Source organism: Salmo salar, chromosome 16, assembly GCF_965601325.2.
Source record: "Salmo salar chromosome 16, fSalSal1, whole genome shotgun sequence".
NCBI classification, from domain to species: Eukaryota; Metazoa; Chordata; class Actinopteri; order Salmoniformes; family Salmonidae; genus Salmo; species Salmo salar.
Window position 1 is genome coordinate 39,216,749 of NC_138306.1, and position 21,862 is coordinate 39,238,610.

General features: G+C 43.1%; 1 protein-coding gene across 1 annotated transcript in view; it reads right to left on the reverse strand.

Annotated features, from left to right (window-relative positions):
* Positions 1–1,593: 1,593 nt before the first annotated feature.
* LOC100380741 (protein kinase C-binding protein NELL2a) overlaps positions 1,594–21,862 on the reverse strand; it is a 117,948-nt gene continuing 97,679 nt past the window's right edge. Inside the window, exons 16-20 of the mRNA XM_014148812.3 lie at positions 8,610–8,750; positions 7,634–7,827; positions 6,639–6,815; positions 2,310–2,534; positions 1,594–2,092 (exon numbers count right to left, since the gene is read on the reverse strand). Of these exons, the coding sequence (XP_014004287.2) occupies positions 2,051–2,092; positions 2,310–2,534; positions 6,639–6,815; positions 7,634–7,827; positions 8,610–8,750 (779 nt within the window). The 3' untranslated portion in view covers positions 1,594–2,050. The remainder of the gene's footprint in view (positions 2,093–2,309; positions 2,535–6,638; positions 6,816–7,633; positions 7,828–8,609; positions 8,751–21,862) is intronic.

A 21,862-nucleotide genomic window follows, 5' to 3' on the forward strand; every position in this document is an offset into this window, starting at 1 on the left:
GTTGAGTCTCTGCTGCTCCCTCTGACACACAGAGAATATGAACCAGGCCCCCTACAGAGGAATCAAGCTACTGTAGCATTCTACACTGTACGTCCAAGATCTATGAAAGGGTTCAATAATGTCTGATGACTGACCTCCAATACATTACCCTTCTGATGCCTTGAGAGTTGTCAATGTCAACTAACACGCATGTTGTAAACTAATGGTTTATGAAGGCTACAGTGTTTACAGATCTCCACGTAAAACTCTTGCGCTGCTCCACTGCTTTAGTCCTCCTGCCTTTGCCAAACCCAATAATATGAGTGTCCATTAGTAATGAACACAGGACAGGCAGTAATGTGGGCGGAGACATCTGTTGCGGTGAGTTCAACTTACCCCACCATGGAAAATTGGACATTTACAACATGGACAACCACTCTGCCCCGCTGTGCCACTACCCCTGTGCCCCTGGCAAGGAGCCACCACCAGCTAGGAGCCACCACCAGCTAGGAGTCACCACCGGCTTGCAGTCACTGGACCAAAGCCTGCCAGATGGTGCCCTTGCCACTGTGCTTCCAGCCACTGTGGACGCACATACACACACACACAAACCAGACACGCGCACACGCACGCTTTCATTGCAGTCAGGCACACGTTCACAGTAGTCTATATTCATCATTTGACAGGTATAACACGTTTCGAAGGAGAGAGAGATGGCAAATGTTCCACTGAGGGAGGAGAGGAAATGGTAGAATACCAATGTGCTCCATGATTCAGTTCCGCTTTGTTTTTGTTCCTGTAAGAAGCTGCTGCTAGGGAGACCCAGGGAATTAGTTGGTTAGTCTTCTTCAGGCACAACTCATTCCTCCCAGCCAGCCTGTATATTGATATGCTAATTATTTTAGGAGTTTTAAGCACTGTACTCTGAATCATACAAGTATTACCATTACCTCTGGAACCAGTGGAAGGAAGCAAAGCAAACCAATTGGGACATTGTGTATACTGTATCACAGATGCTCAATGTATTGAACAAATGAAAGTTCTCAATCAAATCCGGTACTCAATCAAGTACTGTGTGTGTATTGGCAAACCCTCAAAATGCTATCCTTAAAATCCTAAACTTCAAACACCTTCCAATTATCCATTCAAAATCAGACTGATCTGGATGGTTCTTGATCCTGCACTGTACTATGTAATCATCACCAGCACCATGTACATCGGCAGCAGTGCAGACAGAGGAAGTCCACCTGCTCAATGAATATTTGATGTGAAAGGTCAGGCGTGATGATGTGTAGGTACCACTGATAGGCTGTGATTGCTGGTGTCAGGCTGAGTTTCCTCTCCTCTAACACACTGTCACACAAACATGTGTTCTGACATGAACTAACTCTCACCTCGCTATCCTCTTCACAGGAAGTGGGAAGGTCTGGGAAGGCAAAGCTCAAGTGATTTGTCATCTGTGTTGATTGAATTTTCGGGTACACGAGACCTGAGAGGATGAGTTTTTGACTTCATATGAATACAGACACAAGTCGTGGTTAAGTAGGAGATTGATGGTTTCCAATGACTAATACACAACAACATCCTAAAAAATACAAGCTCAAACAATTCATGTAAATTGAAATACTTTATTCACCATTACACATTAACAAGCCTGGAAATAAATGTAAAAGATGAATAGAAAATAATGCTAGAGGACCACAAAATATAGACGACTTTAATAATTTAGCAAAGGAAACTTACACTAAAACAACCACTATCTAGGATATCATTGAGATTTAAAGAGTTTAGAAATTAGCAAAATGTTTCTACATCGAGCACATTCATGCCAGTATAATAGTATTTTACAGCGTCATGTTGCAGATGATTTGGGGGTGTTCCTCAATGCACATGGGTCACCCTGATTAGTGAGGCTGAACACAGAGGGGGGCTTGTGGGTACTGTAGTCCATCTGTGTTCTATGATACATGTTTTGTATTTGGTATAAAGAAGTTGGGCTGGAGGGTGGAAAACGCTGGTTGTTTTTACATGGATAACACTGTACAGGGAGGTACCTTCAGATCTTCAGGAACTAAAGGCACATGGGGTCCATTGAGCAACAGATATGTCCATTCTGAAAGAGAGGAGGAGGAGAGAGAGACTTTAGAGTGGGTCACTGTTAGACTTTATCCACAATACAGTTCTTCTGTTATTATGTTCTGTTATTTCTCACGAAAAGGCAAACTTGGTTTGACATTTAGAATTTCGATAGTCATGGAGTGTTTTATCGCCAACATTGGGTATAGTTGGCCGAAGTCTGCATAGATATAATGAATATCCATGGCTGTTACCTTGCACTGGCAGAGGGTGCACTCGGTGCTGTGTTTGACCCAGGAGGAGCCGCTGAAGCGCTGGATGCCGTGCTCGTCCATGCACGTCTTGGTGATGTTGTTGCGGATGGTGTCGGCCTGACAGGGATCAGTGACGCAGCGGGCACAGCATTCGCCCTCGGGCACCACCGTGAATTCACAGTCCACATGGGGGCACAACAGGGGCCAGCAGTCCACCTGCCCCTGCTGTGGATGGGCGAAACAGAAAGACAGACTGGAGTCATATCACTGGGACAATACAATGATACATACCCATGGAGGCTGCTGAGGGGAGGATGGCTCATAATAATGGCTGGAATGGAGCCAATGGAGTGGTATCAACCACGTGTTTGATACCATTCCATTGACTCCATTCCAGCCATTATTAAGAACTGTCCTCACCTTAGTAGCCTCCACTGGTATGTGCAGCCCATCACCCCTACAATTGTATTGAATAGATCCTGTCCCTTGCCAAATGTTTAGGCATACTTCTATACCACCCTGATGCAGTCATTATCATGTAAACATAGACATTTTGTCCTGATACATCATAGATGTACAGTACATGGGGCTAAGAATATGTCATTGCGTAGGAGTAGCAGTATGAGAAGAAAGACATTTTCAGACATTGTGCTAAAAATGTTCTGTGTTTCCTAATGGAGTTGTTTTGGTCACCCGTTCATTCTCCCTCTTATATTAATCATTACACAGTTGCAGCAGAGAATGCCTTATTGGATTTCTCCAGCAGTCGTTTCAATAAACCAGTGAATACATGTCATATATTCTGGCCAACTTTATAGATCCTGGTTAAGCTATGATTCTGCATGACCTAGTTCTGTTAACATTTTCATCCCTGAGCTTTTGTGGTTTACACCTCCTGGGAAAAAGAACACACACACACACACACACACACACACACACACACACACACACACACACACACACACACACACACACACACACACACACACACACACACACACACACACACACACACACACACACACACACACACACACACACACACACACACACACACACACACCGCACGCACACACACGGTGTATTCATTAGTCGGATTCCATTGCAAAACATTTCATCTGTTGCAAAACGTTTTGCAAAGGAAACCGTTCACTCAAAACGGAAAACGTTTTGCAATGAAAACAAGAGCTTCTATTGGACAAATGCAGGTAGGTCCCTCCATGGGTGGCAGACTGTCTGAAATTCGGGGTTCGGAAAAAATTAAATGTGATATTAGGTTTTGCCATAATAAATTATATTGAACTCAAGTACTCAAATAAAAAATATATTTTTAGAACACATGGCCAGAAATGTTTTTTCCATGACATAGACTGACCAGGTGAATCCAGGTTAAAGCTATGATCCCTTATTGATGTCACTTGTTAAATCCACTTCAATTAGTGTAGATGAAAGGGAGGAGACAGGTTAAATAAGAATTTTTAAACCTTGAGACAATTGAGACATAGATTGTGTATGTGTGCCATTCAGAGGGTGAATGGGCAAGACAAAAGACTTAAGTGCCTTTGAATGGGGTATTGTAGTAGGTGCCAGGCGCACCAGTTTGTGTCCAGAACTGCAACGTTGCAGTTCTGAGATGGGTTTTTCACGCTCAACAGTTTCCCATGTGTATCAAGAATGGTCCACCCCCCCAAAGGACATCCAGCCAACTTCACAACTGTGGGAAGCATTGGAGTCAACATGGGCCAGCATCTCTGTGGAACGCTTTGACACCTTGTAGAGCCCATGCCGACGAATCGAGGCTGTTCTGAATTTAAAAAAAACAAGTGCCATTTAAAATTGATTTGATGAAACCATAATATCAACTGGTTATATTATCGTGGAACACAATCTTCAAAAAGGCAGTAACCTCAGCAATGGCGCTTGCTTGTGGAAGCCTGTGGGAATGTCGGGGTTCAAAAACATACGTTTGCATCTATTTTGAAAGTGGGGATGCAGCCGCTCTGTTTGCTCCTTTGCTCTGGCGCTCCCCGTTTTGTTCCGTTTGCTTCCATTTGGTTCATAGAGTAAACGATGAATGGTTTACAGACTAAACATTTTGCAACGGATTTCGACTAATGAATACACCCCTGCACACACACGCATGGGCGCGAATGTGAACACACACACACACACACACACACACACACACACACACACACACACACACACACACACACACACACACACACACACACACACTCCAAACAGCCAAGAGTTTGACTTGATTTAAGTTTCCAATTGGGATATTTAATATACCCGAAAATCAGCTAGCTCGGCATTTATGTGATGTTGTAGTAAATTAGTCAGACTATAAAATACAGACCCATGCCATGCTAATGTGTGCTCCATTCATTCATTGTAAACATTTGAAGTGTGGTTCCTCTGTAGCAGAATTTTTTCATCATAGCCACAGGCAGTGGGTGTAGCTGTAGACTCAGGTCTCCATCACATCTAGAAAAAGGGAGACTAGTATCTGTGCATATTGACGTGTAACATGATAGAGCAGGTGCTCCCGTCCTGTAGATTTTCGCTCTAACCCTAATCTAGCCCACCTGATTCTAATAATTAGCTGGTTGATAAGCTGAATCAAGTCAGTCAAAACTGGGGTGGGAGCAAAAACCTACAGGAGGGAAGCTCTCCAGGAACAGGGTTGAAGAACCCTGTGATAGAGTATGTGATGTCCTTCAGTTACCTTTACATGAGCCCTGTCAGGTGGGTAAGGCACTGATATGTTTCTAAATAGGCCACTCTTTCTCTTAAAAAGAATCATGTTTCTAGATCTCAGTACGCTTTACAGAAGATGGTCCTATAAAAAGGCAGAAATGTTGCTGCGTGTTTCAGGAGAATTACATTTACCGGTGAATTACATTTGGTTTAGGGAGCTTTGCCAGAAATTTGCCTTGGTTAGACAACAGCATGGCGAACAACAGCCATGTTTCATTCCTGCAAATCTAAGGCTAATATAGTATCCTATACCCATTACGCCCTATAGTAGCAACTCAGAGATACATACGTCAAAGAGACATATTCTGTCATTCAAATATTCACAAAAATACATGTAATTTAAAAGGGGATTTGGATCATTGTCTTCGAGAATTGCTTGTCCGTTTCCCTGCTGAGCAGAGCAGGGCCAGTATGGTTCTGGCTCTGCTAACTGTGTAGGCATTCAAGGTTCATTTCATGTCGCGGTCACGCTACTAGATCCCACGCGTATCTCTCACCATTCTCCTCCACTCCTCTCTTTTGTGTGCTGCTGTTTATACCATTTTGGCTGGTAGCTGTGTTTGTGTGTGTGTGTGTGCAACATGATGTGTGTGTGTGCAACATGATGTATGTGTGTGCATGCATATGCTAATCATAGAAGAAGAGTGAGGTGGGAAGGCTGTATGTGTGGCTACAACATTCTGTTTGATCTGAGGGAAAAAAGAACCAACGGTAATGCCACTCCTCCGAGGGAACGGGCGGTCGGGAGAGAGCTGGCAGAACAACAAAGCTTAAGATGATTTATGGGCCGACGCAAAGGCAGATTGACACAAATGCAGCTAAGTGTTACTTTTATCCGGGAGTGGAATGGCCAGGGTGAATGCCAAGTGTGACATTTGCATTTAATAAACATATGGCTGGTGGTGAAGAGCGTCTGAAAGGCTTATTGAAGGCGGTAGGATGTGATGTTCTGCCAGATTTAGTGTGAAATCCTCGGAAAAAAGCCTTCCTGTTGTTTGAACAGCAGGGATGCGGGAACTTTGGAAAAGGTCAACATTGGAGAGAGTCAATGCAAACAGTGCGTATTTCTTTGAGTAGATTCAATAGAGAACGCTCTTGACACATCGTGATTCAGTTATATATATTGCAAGGCATAGAGACCTGTGGACATAGAAACCTGTATACAGTACACACACACACACACACACACACACACACACACACACACACACACACACACACACACACACACACACACACACACACACACACACACACACACACACACACAATCTCCCGTACATTAATCACGAAAGTACTGGTACTGGTATTCCCTGTATATACTGTAGCTCCATTGTTGTGTATTTTATTTTATTCCTCTTGTGTTAGATACTATTTATTATTATTATTATTATTATTATTTTTAAACTCTGCATTGTTTGGAAAAGTTCGTAAGCAAGAATTTCACTGTAAAGTCTACACCGGTGGTACTCAGCGCATGTGATAAATACAATTTGATTTGATTTAAAGCAGAGTCCAGTACAGTGTGTTTTATCTATTTATAGGGTGTGTTTTATTGTTACTCACCAGACACTGGCACTGCTGGCAGTTCTCCACCCAGGTGTCTCCACTGCCGTAGGTCAGCAGGCCGTTCTGGTGCAGACACTGGCTGCTGAGGCGAGGGTCACACTCTGGACAGCAGAACAGGTCAGCTGTCGGGTTCTCACAGTCACACACCATCCTCCTGCACATCACCCGGCCAGTCTGCACAGAGGGGAGGGGGGCGATACACTGTCTGTCAATCAACTGACAGTAACACTCAACTCAAACTACAAACTACAAAGTATAGTTTGTAGCTACTATATTGTAAAGTACAGTCTAACTTACTTTTTTAAAACTCTGCATTGTTGGTTAAGGGCTCGTAAGTAAGCATTTCTTGTTGTATTCAGTGCATGTGACAAATACAATTTGATTTGAACGACTATTGTAAAGTACAGTCTCCATAACCCAAACTCAATATTTGCTAGTTGTTGACCTTGGTTATTGGTTGATTACACACACTCAACATTACCATTGCTCTCTACTAGCTGACAGTGAACATTACAAAACAATAACATGTTTACTAATTTATCTGTTTGCTCAGCCGTTCAATACTACTTATTCTGACAGGCAGGTTCTCAATTTCTCCAATCAATTAAAATGACTAATTTCATTAAAGCTTCATTTCTGCCCTCCTCTTTAATTAAATGAATAATATGATGCTTGATTATTAAATACCCATACTAATCCTCTATAATCACCTGCAAGCATTCCCATACACCAGACATTATCCAAAAGTAAACACTCAATGACTAAATATGACAAGACTGTAGCCTAATAATGATTAGATAAATGTTAGGTTTTTTGCTTAATTAAAAACTACGTTTTCGAAATAACTGGTTCTAGACACATCTAAATTCTTCAGACCTGTATTAATCATCAACTAACTTAATTAATAAAGTCATCATAATGCTTTACATCAACCAATAGAACGCCCCTGACCTGACCATTGTTTTTTTCACCCATCATCCTCTCTGTCTCACCTGACAAGAGCAGACTGAGCACCTATCATTGTCCAGCACCCAGATCTGTCCATTGTGTTTGACTTTGTTGTCATGAATACAGTCTCCGGTGCAGTTCCTCCCGTGGGGGCACCTGCAGTCATAGCCCCCTTCCAAGTTGAAGCACACCGTGTCATTGGCACAGGTGTTCCTCCCTGTCTTGCATTCATTGATATCTGTAGGGAGCCAGAGAGACGACTTCAGGCATATGCTCAACACAGGTCAAATACTGTAGGTTATGCTTAAATTCACATGCATCTTACTGCTTTAAAAAATACAAAGGAAGCACATGTATTACATTCGAACAGCTCTCAGCTTCAGTAAACTAAAGTGGGCTTTCTTGTCAAAACACTTTGTAATTTCGTCCCCCCAGAGACCATTTTTCATCAAATTATAACTGCAGTTGGCTTTGTTCTTCACAGTATGTTCACCTCTCTGACAGTCTCTGATGTGCTCTGTGTGGATCGGCTAGACTTGACAGGTAAAATTTGTCTATAGAGCAGACAGACAGACACAGAGCTGTAGTACTGTCACTACTGAGGCGTGACTGCATAAGGGTTTCCCTCCATTTTGACATTTGACAAGCTCTTGGCAGGCAGCTTCAGAGAATGTTCCAGAAAGATTGAATGAGCAGTGAAAAGCAGACAGGGATTTTGAGGAAAATGCACCAGTATGCACCGGTATGTCCAGTCCAAACATACTATTACCCACACCGACAGCAAAAACAACTGGTCAAAAGAAGACCAAGGAAATTTCTAGCTCTGCAATGGTTAGATGTGCTGCTATGATCAACGTTAGAATACACTAGACTAGAATAATGGAAAAACAAACAATTGTGCAGGTATACTCTATGCATGTGATATTAATATAAATGATCATATGTGACTAGGTGAATAAAGATTGCCTACAACCGCAGTGTTTCTTTTGGTCTTGTGATGAAAGGAGCGAGTCAACTCACCTATGCACGACTCCCCATTAGTAGAGAACAAGCCGTTGTCGTGGTAGCCATCCCGACACTCGCAGTGGTACCACCCGGGCAGGTTGACACAGATGGCTTTGTCATCACACTCCACGAAACCATGAAAACACTCATCAATGTCTGTCAGGAGAGAGAGAGAGAGAGAGAACAGTGAGGACTAGACCTCTTAAGTTTGGAACAGCGTATCGAATTTAGCTTCATTCTTGCCTGACAGACATTTTCAACATTGACCGTGACAATATATTTAGACAAACAACACCTTGACCAACCATTTATTACAAAGGAACGAGATGCAAATAAATGAAACATCTCAAATCAACTGGATTTATGTCAGTACTGAATAAGAAGATGCCCTAATATTTCAATAATATTTAATTAGACTGGCTTGGCCAGATGAGAGAAGCTTAGCTAGTGATTACGGGATTGGGGCTAAATGTAAGGGCCCAGGTTGCAGAGTGATTAAATGTGTCTGTGTGGGCATGGATGGATTTTTTATGATTGTGTGCGTGTGTGATGCATTATAAGAGTCCCTCATTATGAAAATTGCCCTGTCCTATCAGTGACCTTCCTATTCAATTCCCCCAGAGTCCAGACAGAATAGAACACAGCAGGATCCCCTGGAGGGCCCAGGTCAGGCCTCCTCGTCCCCTACTCTACTCCTTCCCTCCCTTCTTCTTTCCTCTCTGCTCTTCCCCTTACGTCTCCTCTCCCTTCATATCCTCTTGTCCTCTCCCTCTGCCACAGCAGTAATAGGATTAAGATCTATTGGCTAATGAGCATTCACCCCATTAATAAAATTTATCCAGCAGAAATATTGTGGATATTAGGCACTTATCAGGGATAGTTCACCCAAATTACATATTGGTTTCCTTACACTGTAATCAGTCTATGGACAAGGTTTGACAGCAATCCACCATTTTGGTTTACTTTCTCTGGCACTGTTTCCAAATGCTAATGTTTTAGGATTTGTAGCAAACATCTCATCCAAGTCTTGGTACATGTTATCGTGTCCAAATCATCAAAAAAGTATCTAAAATTGATTGTGAAACTCAACAAAGTCACAGTGCATTCATATAGTATTCAGACCCCTTGACTCTTTCCATATTTTGTTACATTACAGATTTATTCTTAAATTGATTATATTCCTCTACACACAATACCCCATAATAACAAAACAAAAACAGGTTTAGACATTAAACCATATGTATAAAAATATAAAACTTGAATATTACATTTACATAAGTATTCCGACCATTTACTCAGTACTTTATTGAAGCACCTTTGGCAGCGATTATAGCCTCGGGTCTTCTTGGTTATGGCGCTTCAGGCTTGACACGCCTGTATTTTGGCAGTTTCTCCCATTCTTCTCTGCAGATCCTCTCAAGCTCTGTCAGGTTAGTTGGGGAGCGTCGCGGCACAGCTATTTTCATTTCTCTCCAGAGATGTTCGGTTGGGTTCAGGTCTAGGCTCTGGCTGGGCCACTCAAGGACAGAGACCTGTCCCGAAGCCACTCCTGCGTTGTCTTGGCTGTGTGCTTAGGGCCGTTGTCCTGTTGGAAGGTGAACCTTCGCCCCAGTCTGAGGTCCAAAGGGCTCTGGAGCAGGTTTAAGTCAAGGATCTCTCTGTACTTTGCTCTGTTCATCTTTCCATCGATCCTGACTAGTCTCCCAGTCCCTGTGGCTGAAAAACATCCCCACAGCATGATGATGCTGCCCCCGACATGCTTCACCGTAGCGATGGTGCCAGGTTTCCTCCAGACGTGACAGTTGGCATTCAGGCCAATGAATTCAATCTTGGTTTCACCAGACCAGATAATCTTGTTTCTCATGGTCTGAGAGTCCTTTAGGTGCCTTTTGGAAAACTCCAAGTGGACTGTCATGTGCCTTTTACTGAGGAGTGGCATTCGTCTGGCCACTCTACAATAAAGGACTGATAGGTGGAGTGCTGCACTGATGTTGGTCCTTCTGGAAGGTTCTCCCATCCCCACAGAGGAGGTCTGGAGCTCTGTCAGAATGACCCCTCTCCCCCGATTGCTCACTTTGGCCGGGCGGCCAGCTCTAGGACGAGTCTTGGGCCCCCCTTGTGTGGGGCCCGGCGGGGACCCAATGCTGCAGAAATGTTTTGTTACCCTTTCCCAGATCTGTGCCTCGACACTATCCTGTCTCGGAGCTCTACAGACAATTCCTTCGACCTCATGGCTTGGTTATATAGACAGGTGCGTGCCTTTCCAAATCATGTCCAATCAACTGAATTTACCACAGGAGGACTCCAATCAAGTTGTAGAAACATCTCAAGGATGATCAATGGAAACAGGATGCACCTGAGCTACATTTCGAGTCTCATAGCAAAGGGTCTGAATAGTTATGTAAATAAGGTATTTGTTTTTTTATTTTTAATACATTTGCAAACAATATTTGATCAATTAAAAAAAAAAAGTCTAATGTAACAAAAAGGTGGAAAAGTCAAAGGGTCTGAATACTTTCCGATTGCACTGTATAGAGGATTTGAACTGTATGTGCGAAAAATGCTAATATCGGTACCATGACTTGAATTGGATTTGTGTCACAATGTAGGAAAAAGGTATGTACAGCAGTAGATATATACAGTAAGATTAACTATGTTGAGAATACAGTATGTGTATATATATAAAGTAAATAATCAATTAGTTATTTTTCAGAGATCAATTACATTTTAACAGAATAATGATGCAGGAATGCAAATCTCATCTGTTCCTAACTACAGAAACGATTTCAGAAAAATAAACATTACGTAAACATTATTAAAGTGACCAGTGTTCATTGACTCTGTACATAGGGTAGCAGTCTCTAAGGTGCAGGGCAAGGTACTGGGCGGAGGCCGGCTAGTGATGACTGTTTAACAGTCTGATGGCCTGGAGATAGAAGCTGTTTTCCTTCACTCTGTCCCAGCTTTGATGCACCTGTACTGTCTCCGCCTGCTACATGGTAGCAGGGTGAACAGGCCGTGGCTCGGGTAGCTGAAGTCCTTGATGATCTTCTTGGGCTTTCTGTGACACCGGGTGCTGTAGATGTCCTGTAGGGCAGGGAGTGTGCCCCTGGTGATGCATTGGGCGGAACACACTACCCTCAGGAGAGCCCTGCGGTTGCGGACAGTGCAGTTGCCATTGCCGTACCAGGCCGTGATACAGCCTGACAGAATGCTCTCGATGATGCATCTGTAGAAGTCTTTGCCAAATTTTTTCAGCCTCTTGAGTTTGAAGAGGCTCTGTGGTGCTGCCTTCACCACAGTGTCAGGGTGGAGGGACTATTTTACGTTCCCAGTGATGTGCACACCGAGGAACTTGAAGCTTCTGACCCTCTCCACTGCGGCCCGTCCCTAGCATCACACTGCCAAGGCTCTTACCTCCTCCCTGTAGGGTGATCGTGGACTTCAGGAAACAGCAGAGGGAGCACCGCCCGTTCCACATCGACGGGACAGTAGTGGAGAGGGTAGAAAGTTAAGTTCCTCGGCGTACACATCACGGACAAACTGAAATGGTCCAACCACACAGACAGCGTGGTGAAGAAGGCGCAGCAGCACCTCTTCAACCTCAGGAGGCTGAAGAAATTCGGCTTGTCACCAAAAACACTCAAACCTTTACAGATGCACAATTGAGAGCATCCTGTCGGGCTGTATCACCGCCTGGTACGGCAACTGCTCCGCCCATAAGCGTAAGGCTCTCCAGAGGGTAGTGAGGTCTGCACAACGCATCACCGGGGGCAAACTACCTGCCCTCCAGGACACCTGGAGATCATCCAGATCATCAAGGACAACAACCACCCGAGCCACTACCTGTTCACCCTGCTATCATCCAGAAGGCGAGGTCAGTACAGGTGCATCAAAGCAGGGACCGAGAGACTGAAAAACAGCTTCTATCTCAAGGCCATCAGACTGTTAAACAGCCATCACTAACATTGAGTGGCTGCTGCCAACATACTGACTCAACTCCAGCCACTTTAATAATGGAAAAATTGATGCAATAAATGTATCACTAGCCACTTTAAACAATGCCACTTCATATGTTTACATACCCTACATTACTCATCTCATATGTATATACTGTACTCTATACTATCTACTGCATCTTGCCATCTTGATGTAATGTATCACTAGCCACTTTAAACAATGCCACTTTTATATGTTTACATACCCCACATTACTCATCTCATATGTATATACTGTACTCTATACCATACCATCCACTGCATCTTGCATATGCCGTTCGGCCATCACTCATTCATATATTTTTTTATGTACATATTCTTATTCATTCCTTTACACTTGTGTGTATAAGGCAATTGTTGTGAAATTGTTAGGTTAGATTACTCGTTGGATATTACTGCATTGTCGGAACTAGAAGCACAAGCATTTCGCTACACTCGCATTAACATTTGCTAACCATGTGTATGTGACAAATAAAATTTGATTTGATCTTTGTTGGTAAACAGGCCTACCACTGTTGTGTTGTCAGCAAACTTGATGATTGAGTTGGCGATGTACGTATCCATGCAGTCATGATCGAACAGTGAGTACAGGAGGAAGCTGAACACGCACCTCTGTGGGGCCCCCCGTGTTGAGGATCAGTGTGGCGGTATTGCTGCCAACCTTCACCACCTGGGGTTGTCTAGTCACAAAGTCTAGGACCCAGTTGCAAAGAGAGGGGTTCAGACCCAGGGCCCTGAGCTTAGTGATGAGCTTGGAGGGCAGTGTGAGGGCAGAGTGCAGTGCAATGGCGATTGCGTCGTCCGTAGATCTGTTGGGGCGGTATGGAAATTTTAGTGAGTCTAGGGTGTCAGATAAGGTGGAGGTTATATGGTCCTTAACTAGCCTCTCAAAGCAATTCATGATGACAGAAGTGAGTGCTACCGGGCGATAGTCATTTAGTTAAGTTACCTTCGCTTTCTTGGGAACAGGAACAATGGTGGACAACTTGAAGCAAGTGGGGACAACATACTGGGATAGGAAGAGATTGAATATGTCTGTAAACACTCCAGCCAGCTGTACTGTCATTTTGCATCTTTGATTTCCTTACGGAGGTCCTCGCTGGTCTGTTTTTACACGTCCATGTTGCCAGTCACCTTGCCGTGGATAAATGTGGTGGTTTGCGATTTCAGTTTTTCCAAATGTTGCCATTTATCCACATTGTTTGGTTTGCATGAGTTCTAATCATCACAGTAAGAATAACATCTTCTATGCACTTCTTGATGAACCCAGTCACTGAGTCAGTGTATACATTGATACTATTCCCAGAGGCAACCCGTGATCAAAACAATCCTGAAGCATAGATTCCGATTGTTCAGACCAACGTAGAACAAGACCTTACCACAGGTGCTTCCTGTTTAAGCTTCTGCTTATAGGCGGGGCAGAGCAGGATGGAGGCGTGATTTGATTTGCCGCATGGGTGGGCCTTGCAGTTGTCCCGGAAGTGAGATTAACAATGGTCAAGCGTGTTGGTAGAATTTCGGGAGTGTTTTCCTCAGATTTCCTTTATCAAAGACCCCAGCTACAATAAATGTGGCCTCAGGTATTGTGGTTTCCAGTTTGCACAAAGGCAAATCAATGAAATTGTATTGTATTTGTCACATGCTTCGTAAACAACAGGTGTAGACTAATAGTGAAATGCTTACTTACGGGTCCTTTTCCAACAATGCAGAGTTAAAAATAATATAGAGTACCAGTCAAAAGTTTGGACACACCTACTCATTCTAGCGTTTTTCTTTATTTTAACTATTTTCTATATTGCAGAATAATAGTGAAGACATCAAAACTATGAAATAACATTAATTGAATCATGTAGTAAGTAAAAAAAGTGTTAAACAAATCAAAATATACTTTATATTTGAGATTCTTCAAAGAAGCCACCCTTTGCCTAAAAGACGCTTTGAACACAACCCTGCGGTTGTGGGCGGTGCAGTTGCCGTACCAGGCGGTGATACAGCCCGACAGGATGCTCTCAATTGTGCGTCTGTAAACGTTTGTGAGGGTTTTAGGTGACAAGCCACATTTCTTCAGCCTTTTGAGGTTGAAGAGGTGTTATTGCGCCTTCTTCACCACACTATCTGTGTGAGGTGGACCATTTCAGTTGGTCCGTGATGTGCCGAGGAACTTAAAACTTTCCACCTTCTCCACTGCTGTCCCGTCAATGTGGATAAGGGGGTGCTCCCTCTGCTGTTTCCTAAAGTCCACGATCATCTGTTTTGTTGATGTTGAGTGAGAGGTTGTTTTCCTGACACTACTCTCCGAGTGCCCTCACCTCCTCCCTATAGGCTGTCTCGTCATTATTGGTAATCAAGCCTACTATCGCTGTGTCATCTGCAAACTTGATGATTGAGTTGGAGGAGTGCATAGCCACGCAGTCATGGGTGAACAGGGAGTACAGGAGAGGGCTGAGCACGCACCCTTGTGGGGCCCCAGTGTTATTACACCTTTATTTCAACAAGGAACATAGCCTGAGACCAAGGTCTCCTTTACAGTTGGGCCCTGCGTATACATAAACAGTTTAAGTACAATGATTAAGAAATTACACAAGACAAACAAAACGATCATAGATAACACAAAAAAATACAGCAGTAGATTGTTACATTTAGACATAGGTTATTCCCCTAATAGCACAATAATTTGTATTACCCAAAGAAGTTACAAGCAATACAAAAATAAAACTCCTCCAATAAATGTTTAAAATGGGCAAGAGGGACAAGAGTCTCAAGTTTAAATTTGGTCTGCAAGCTAATCCATAAGCAAGGAGCGTAACAGGAAAAGGCAGCCAACTCTGTGGAGATCGCAGGGGCCTCAAGTGTAATCCATGCTTGAGACCTGGTTTTATTAATTATAATTATAATGTTGATGAGTGATGATAAATAAGAAGGTAGTTTATTCAGAAGTACTTTATAGACAAAAAGGAGAGCATGTTGTTCTCTTCTCATGGACAGCGAAGTCCAATCCACAATTGGATATAAAACACAGTGGTGAATTCTGTAGCTAGCACCCGTAATAAACCTAAGTGCACAATGATAAGTAGCATCCAGCAGTTTCAGTGTGGATGCCGTAGCATGCATGAAGATAATATCTCCATTGTGTATAATAGACATAAAAGTAGCTTGAGGATCAGCAAAGTGGAGATGTTGTTTCCTACCTTCACCACCTGGGGGCGGCCCGTCAGGAAGTCCAGGACCCAATTTCACAGGGTGGGGCTGAGACCCATGGCCTCAAGCTTAATGATGAGCTTGGAGGGTACTATGGTGTTGAATGCTGAGCTGTAGTCAATGAACACCATTCTTACATAGATATTCCTCTTGTCCAGATGGGATAGGGCACTGTGCAGTGTTTTGGCAATTGCATCGTCGGTGGACCTTTTGGGGCGGTACGCGAATTGAAGTGGGTCTAGGGTGATAGGTAAGGTGGAGGTGATATTATCCTTGACTAGTTACCTTTGCCTTCTTGGGTACAGGAACAATGGTGGCCATCTTGAAGCATGTGGGGACAGCAGACTGGGATAGGGAAAGATTGAATATGTCCGTAAACAAAACAGCCAGCTGGTCTGCGCATGCTCTGAGGACGCGGCTAGTGATGCCGTCTGGGCAGGCAGCCTTGCGAGGGTTAACACGTTTAAAATGTCTTACTCACGTCGGCCACGGAGAAGGAGAGCCCACAGTCCTTGTTAGCGGGCCGCATCAGTGGCACTGTATTATCCTCAAAGCGGGAAAAGAAGGTGTTCAGTTTGTCTGGAAGCAAGACATCAGTGTCTGCAACGTGGCTAGTTTCCTTTTTGTAGTCCGTGAGGTTCGCGCTTTCAGTTTTGCGCGAATGCTGCCATCTATCCACGGTTTCTGGTTAGGGTAGGTTTTAATAGTCACAGTGGGTACAACATCTTCTATGCACTTCCTTAAACTCACTCACCGAATCAGCGTATAAATCAATATTATTACCGCCTCTATACCAGGAGGTGTCAGAGGAAGGCCCAAAAATTGTCAAAGACTCCAACCACCCTGGACATAGACTGTTCTCTCTGCTACCGCACGACAAGCGGTACCGGAGCACCATGTCTAGGTCCAAAAGGCTTCATAACAGCTGCTACCCCCAAGCCATAAGACTTCTGAACAGCTAATCAAATGGTTATCCCCCCTCCCCCTCTTTAATGCTGCTGCTACTCTCTGTCATTATCTATGCATAGTCACTTTAATAACTCTACCTACATGTAAATATTACCTCAACTAATTATTTGTTACTTTTTTTTTCTTCTCCCGTTTAAAAAAAAAATAATTGCATTGTTGGTTAAGGGCTTGTAAGTAAGCATTTCACTGGAAGGTCTACTACACCTGTTGTATTCGACGCATGTGGCAAATAAAATGTTATTTGAGGTAGTCCCTGGAATGCATTTAAGTTAACAGGTGTGCCTCGTTAAAAGTTAATTTGTGGAATTTCTTTCCTTCTTAATGCGTTTGAGCCAATCAGTTGTGTTGTGACAAGGTAGGGATGGTATATAGAAGATAGCCCTACTTGGTAAAAGACCAAGTCCATATTATGGCAAGAACAGCTCTAATAAGCAAAGAGAAAACGACAGTCCATCAATACTTTAAGACATGAAGGTCAGTCAATAAGTAAAATATCAAGAACTTTTAAAGTTTCTTCAAATGCAGTCGAAAAAACAATCAAGCACTATGATGAATTTGGCTCTCATAAGGACCACCACAGGAAAGGAAGACCCAGCGTAACCTCTGCTGCAGAGGATAAGTTCATTAGAATAACTGCACAACAGATTGCAGCCCAAATAAATGCTTCACAGAGTAACAGACATATCTCAACATCAACTGTTCAGAAGAGACTGCATGAATCAAGCCTTCATGGTTGAATTGCTGCAAAGAAACTACTACTAAAGGACACCAATAAAGAAAATAATTGCTTGGGCCAAGAAACACGATCAATGGACATTAGACCAGTGGAAATCTGTCCTTTGTTCTGATGAGTCCAAATATGAGATTTTAGTTTCCAACCGCCGTGTCTTTGTGAGACACAGAGTAGGTGAACGGGTGATCTCTGCATGTGTGGTTCCCACCATGACGCATGCAGGAGGTGGTGTGATGGAGCTTTGCTGGTGACACTGTCAGTGATTTATTTAGAAGTCAAGGCACACTTAATCAGCATGGCTACCACAGCATTCTGCAGCGATACACCATTCCATCTGGTTTGTGCTTAGTGGGACTATCATTTGTTTTCAACAGGACAATGACCCAAAACACCTCTAGGCTGTGTAAGTGCTATTTGACCAAGAAGGAGAGCGATGGAGTGTTGCATCAGATGACCTGGCCTCCACAAATCACCTGACCTAAACCCAATTGAGATGGTTTGGGATGAGTTGGACTACAGAGTGAAGGAAAAGCAGCCAACAAGTGCTCAGCATATGTGGAACTCCTTCAAGACTGTTGGAAAAGCATTCCAGATGAAGCTGGTTGAGAGAATGCCAAGAGTGTGCAAAGCTGTCATCAAGGCAAAGGGTGGCTACTTTGAAGACTCTCAGATGTTTTTGACACTTTTTTGGTTACTACATGATTCCATGTGTGTTATTTCATAGTTTTGATGTCTTCACTATTATTCTACAATGTAGAAAATAGTAAAAAAAACAAAAAAACAACACAATGAGTAGGTTTGTCCAACCTTTTGACTGGTTCTGTATATAAAATGAATAAATATACAGTGAAAAACAAATAATGATCACTAAAATTAACCTGTTGGGGATAGGGGGCAGTATTTGCACGGCTGGATAAAAAACGTACCCGATTTAATCTGGTTACTACTCCTGCCCAGAAACTAGAATATGCATATAATTATTAGCTTTGGATAGAAAACACCCTAAAGTTTCTAAAACTGTTTGAATGGTGTCTGTGAGTATAACAGAACTCATATGGCAGGCAAAAACCTGAGAAGATTCCAAACAGGAAGTACCCTCTCTGACCATTCCTTGGGCTTCTTGCCTCTGTTTATTGAACATTTAGGATCTTTGCTGTAACGTGACACTTCCTACGGCTCCCATAGGCTCTCAGAACCCGGGAAAAAGCTGAATGATATCGAGGCAGCCCCTGGCTGAAACACATTAGCACGTTTGGATAGTGGCCTGTCAGAGGACCATCAGACTGGGGCTCGTGCACGAGGGCACGAGATGTTTTTATTTTCTCTCTCTTTGAACGAAAACCACCACTCCCGGTCGGAATATTATCGCTTTTTTACGAGAAAAATTGCATAAAAATTTATTTTAAACAGCGTTTGACATGCTTCGAAGTACGGTAATGGAATATTTAGAAATGTTTTGTCACGAAATGCGTCGTGCTCGTCACCCTTCTTTACCATTCGGATAGTGTCTTGAACGCACGAACAAAACGCCGCTATTTGGATATAACTATGGATTATTTGGGACCAAACCAACATTTGTTATTGAAGTAGAAGTCCTGGGAGTGCATTCTGACGAAGAACAGCAAAGGTAATAACATTTTTCTTATAGTAAATCTGACTTTGGTGAGTGCTAAACTTGCTGGGTGTCTAAATAGCTAGCCCTGTGATGCCGGGCTATCTACTGAGAATATTGCAAAATGTGCTTTCACCGAAAAGCTATTTTAAAATCGGACATAGCGAGTGCATAGAGGAGTTCTGTATCTATAATTCTTAAAATAATTGTTATGTTTTTTTGTGAACGTTTATCGTGAGTAATTTAGTAAATTCACCGGAAGTGTTCGGTGGGAATGCTAGTCACATGCTAGTCACATGCTAATGTAAAAAGCAGTTTTTTGATATAAATATGAACTTGATTAAACAAAACATGCATGTATTGTATAACATAATGTCCTAGGGGTGTCATCTGATGAAGATCATCAACGGTTAGTGCTGCATTTAGCTGTGGTTTGGGTTTATGTGACATTATATGCTAGCTTGAAAAATGGGTGTCTGATTATTTCTGGCTGGGTACTCTGCTGACATAATCTAATGTTTTGCTTTCATTTTAAAGCCTTTTTGAAATCGGACAGTGTGGTTAGATTAACGAGAGTCTTGTCTTTAAAATGGTGTAAAATAGTCATATGTTTGAGAAATTGAAGTAATAGCATTTCTAAGGTATTTGAATATCGCGCCACGGGATTACACTGGCTGTTGAGTAGGTGGGATGCAAGCGTCCCACCTAGCCCATAGAGGTTAACATGGCTATATACAGGGAGTACCAGTACCGAATCGATGTGAAGGGGTATGAGGTAATTGAGGTTGCTTTGTACATATAGGTAGGAGTAAAGTGACTAGGCAACTTGATAGATAATAGACAGTAGTAGCAGCGCGTATGTGGTGAGTGTGAAATTGTGTGCGTGGCATTAGTATGCATGTGTTATGCGTATGTAGTGTGTTTCACTGTCAGTGTAAGTATGTGTGAGTCCAGTGTGTGTGCATAGAGTCAGTGCCTTCCTCTGACAGCACTTGGTATGGAGCTCCTGGATGGTAGGAAGCTAGGCCCCTGTGATGTACTGGGTGGTAGTCACTACCGTAGCGCCTTGCCTTGCAGTTGCCGTACCAAGCGGTGATGCAGGCAGTCAAGATGCTCTAAATGGTGCAGCTGTAGAACTTTGAGGCTCTGAGGGCCCATGCCAAATCTTTTCAGCCTCCTGAGGGGGAAGAGGCACTGTCGTACCCTCTTCACAGCGATGTGAGTTTGTGTGCACCATGTTAATTCCTTAGTGACGTGGACACCGTGGAACTTGGATCTCTTGACACGCTCCAATACGGCCCCCTCAATGTGGATGGGGGTGTGCTCGTCCCTCCATTTCCTGTAGTCCATAATCAGCTCCTTTGTCTTGCTGACGCTGAAGTCCAGTGTAACGATTCCGTAAAACAGAGTATGCTACAGTCCCTTATGTCTCAATGAAAGGAGATCCTTGCCCTGAGCTTGCCTACATTGTTGTCCAGGGACTGAACGTTTGCAAGTAATATACTTGGACGCGGTGGGAGGTTTGCTCGCCGCCTGACTAGAACCACACTTCTCCTCCCTTTTCTCTGGCGTCAACATTTGGGTGTAGCACCCAGGATGAATGGGGCTGCCTCGGGAAGTCCAAACAAAGGATCCAGATCAGGGAAGTAACATTTCTGGGCGAATTTCTCGAGTGACCTCCAATCTAATGTCCAAATGTTATTTTTGGTTGTAGGACATATTTCTTAAATTATTTGCTCAATGTTAAGTAGTAACACAAAAAAGCTAACTACAGCACCTTGCCACTATAATGAATACTCAGGGAGAAAAAGGTGTAGATTCACACGCAGAGCGCGGCAGGTGGTTATTTCACCTTTGCAGAAGGCAGGACTCGTGGTCACAGGCAGGCAATACACAGGTAGGCAAACAGGCAGGTGAACCAGAACTAGGACTGAAGGCTATAACTGGTTCTCACAAACGAGCTTGGAAAAGGCTTAGTAGAGTCAAAATGAACAATACCTCACAAAGGCACAAACAGAATGAACTGCACTAAATAAGGAGCTGATGAGACCAGGTGAGTAACTACAGTGCCTTGCAAAAGTATTCATCCCCCTTGGCGTTTTTCCAATTTTGTTGCATTACAACCTGTAATTTAAATAGATTTTTAGTTTGATTTCATGTAATTTACATACACAAAATAGTGAAAAAAATGTAATGTTTTAAAAAAATTCTAAAAAACACAAAACGTAAAAGTGGAGCGTGCATACGTGTTCACCCCCTTTGCTATGAAGCTAAATAAGATCTTGTGCAACCAATTACCTTCAGAAGTGACATAATTAGTTAATTAAATAAAGTCCACCTGTGTGCAATATATACTGCTCAAAAAAATAAAGGGAACACTTAAACAACACATCCTAGATCTGAATGAAAAAAATAATCTTAAATACTTTTTTCTTTACATAGTTGAATGTGCTGACAACAAAATCACACAAAAATAATCAATGGAAATCCAATTTATCAACCCATGGAGGTCTGGATTTGGAGTCACACTCAAAATTAAAGTGGAAAACCACACTACAGGCTGATCCAACTTTGATGTAATGTCCTTAAAACAAGTCAAAATGAGGCTCAGTAGTGTGTGTGGCCTCCACGTGCCTGTATGACCTCCCTACAACGCCTGGGCATGCTCCAGATGAGGTGGCGGATGGTCTCCTGAGGAATCTTCTCCCAGACCTGGACTAAAGCATCCGCCAACTCCTGGACAGTCTGTGGTGCAACG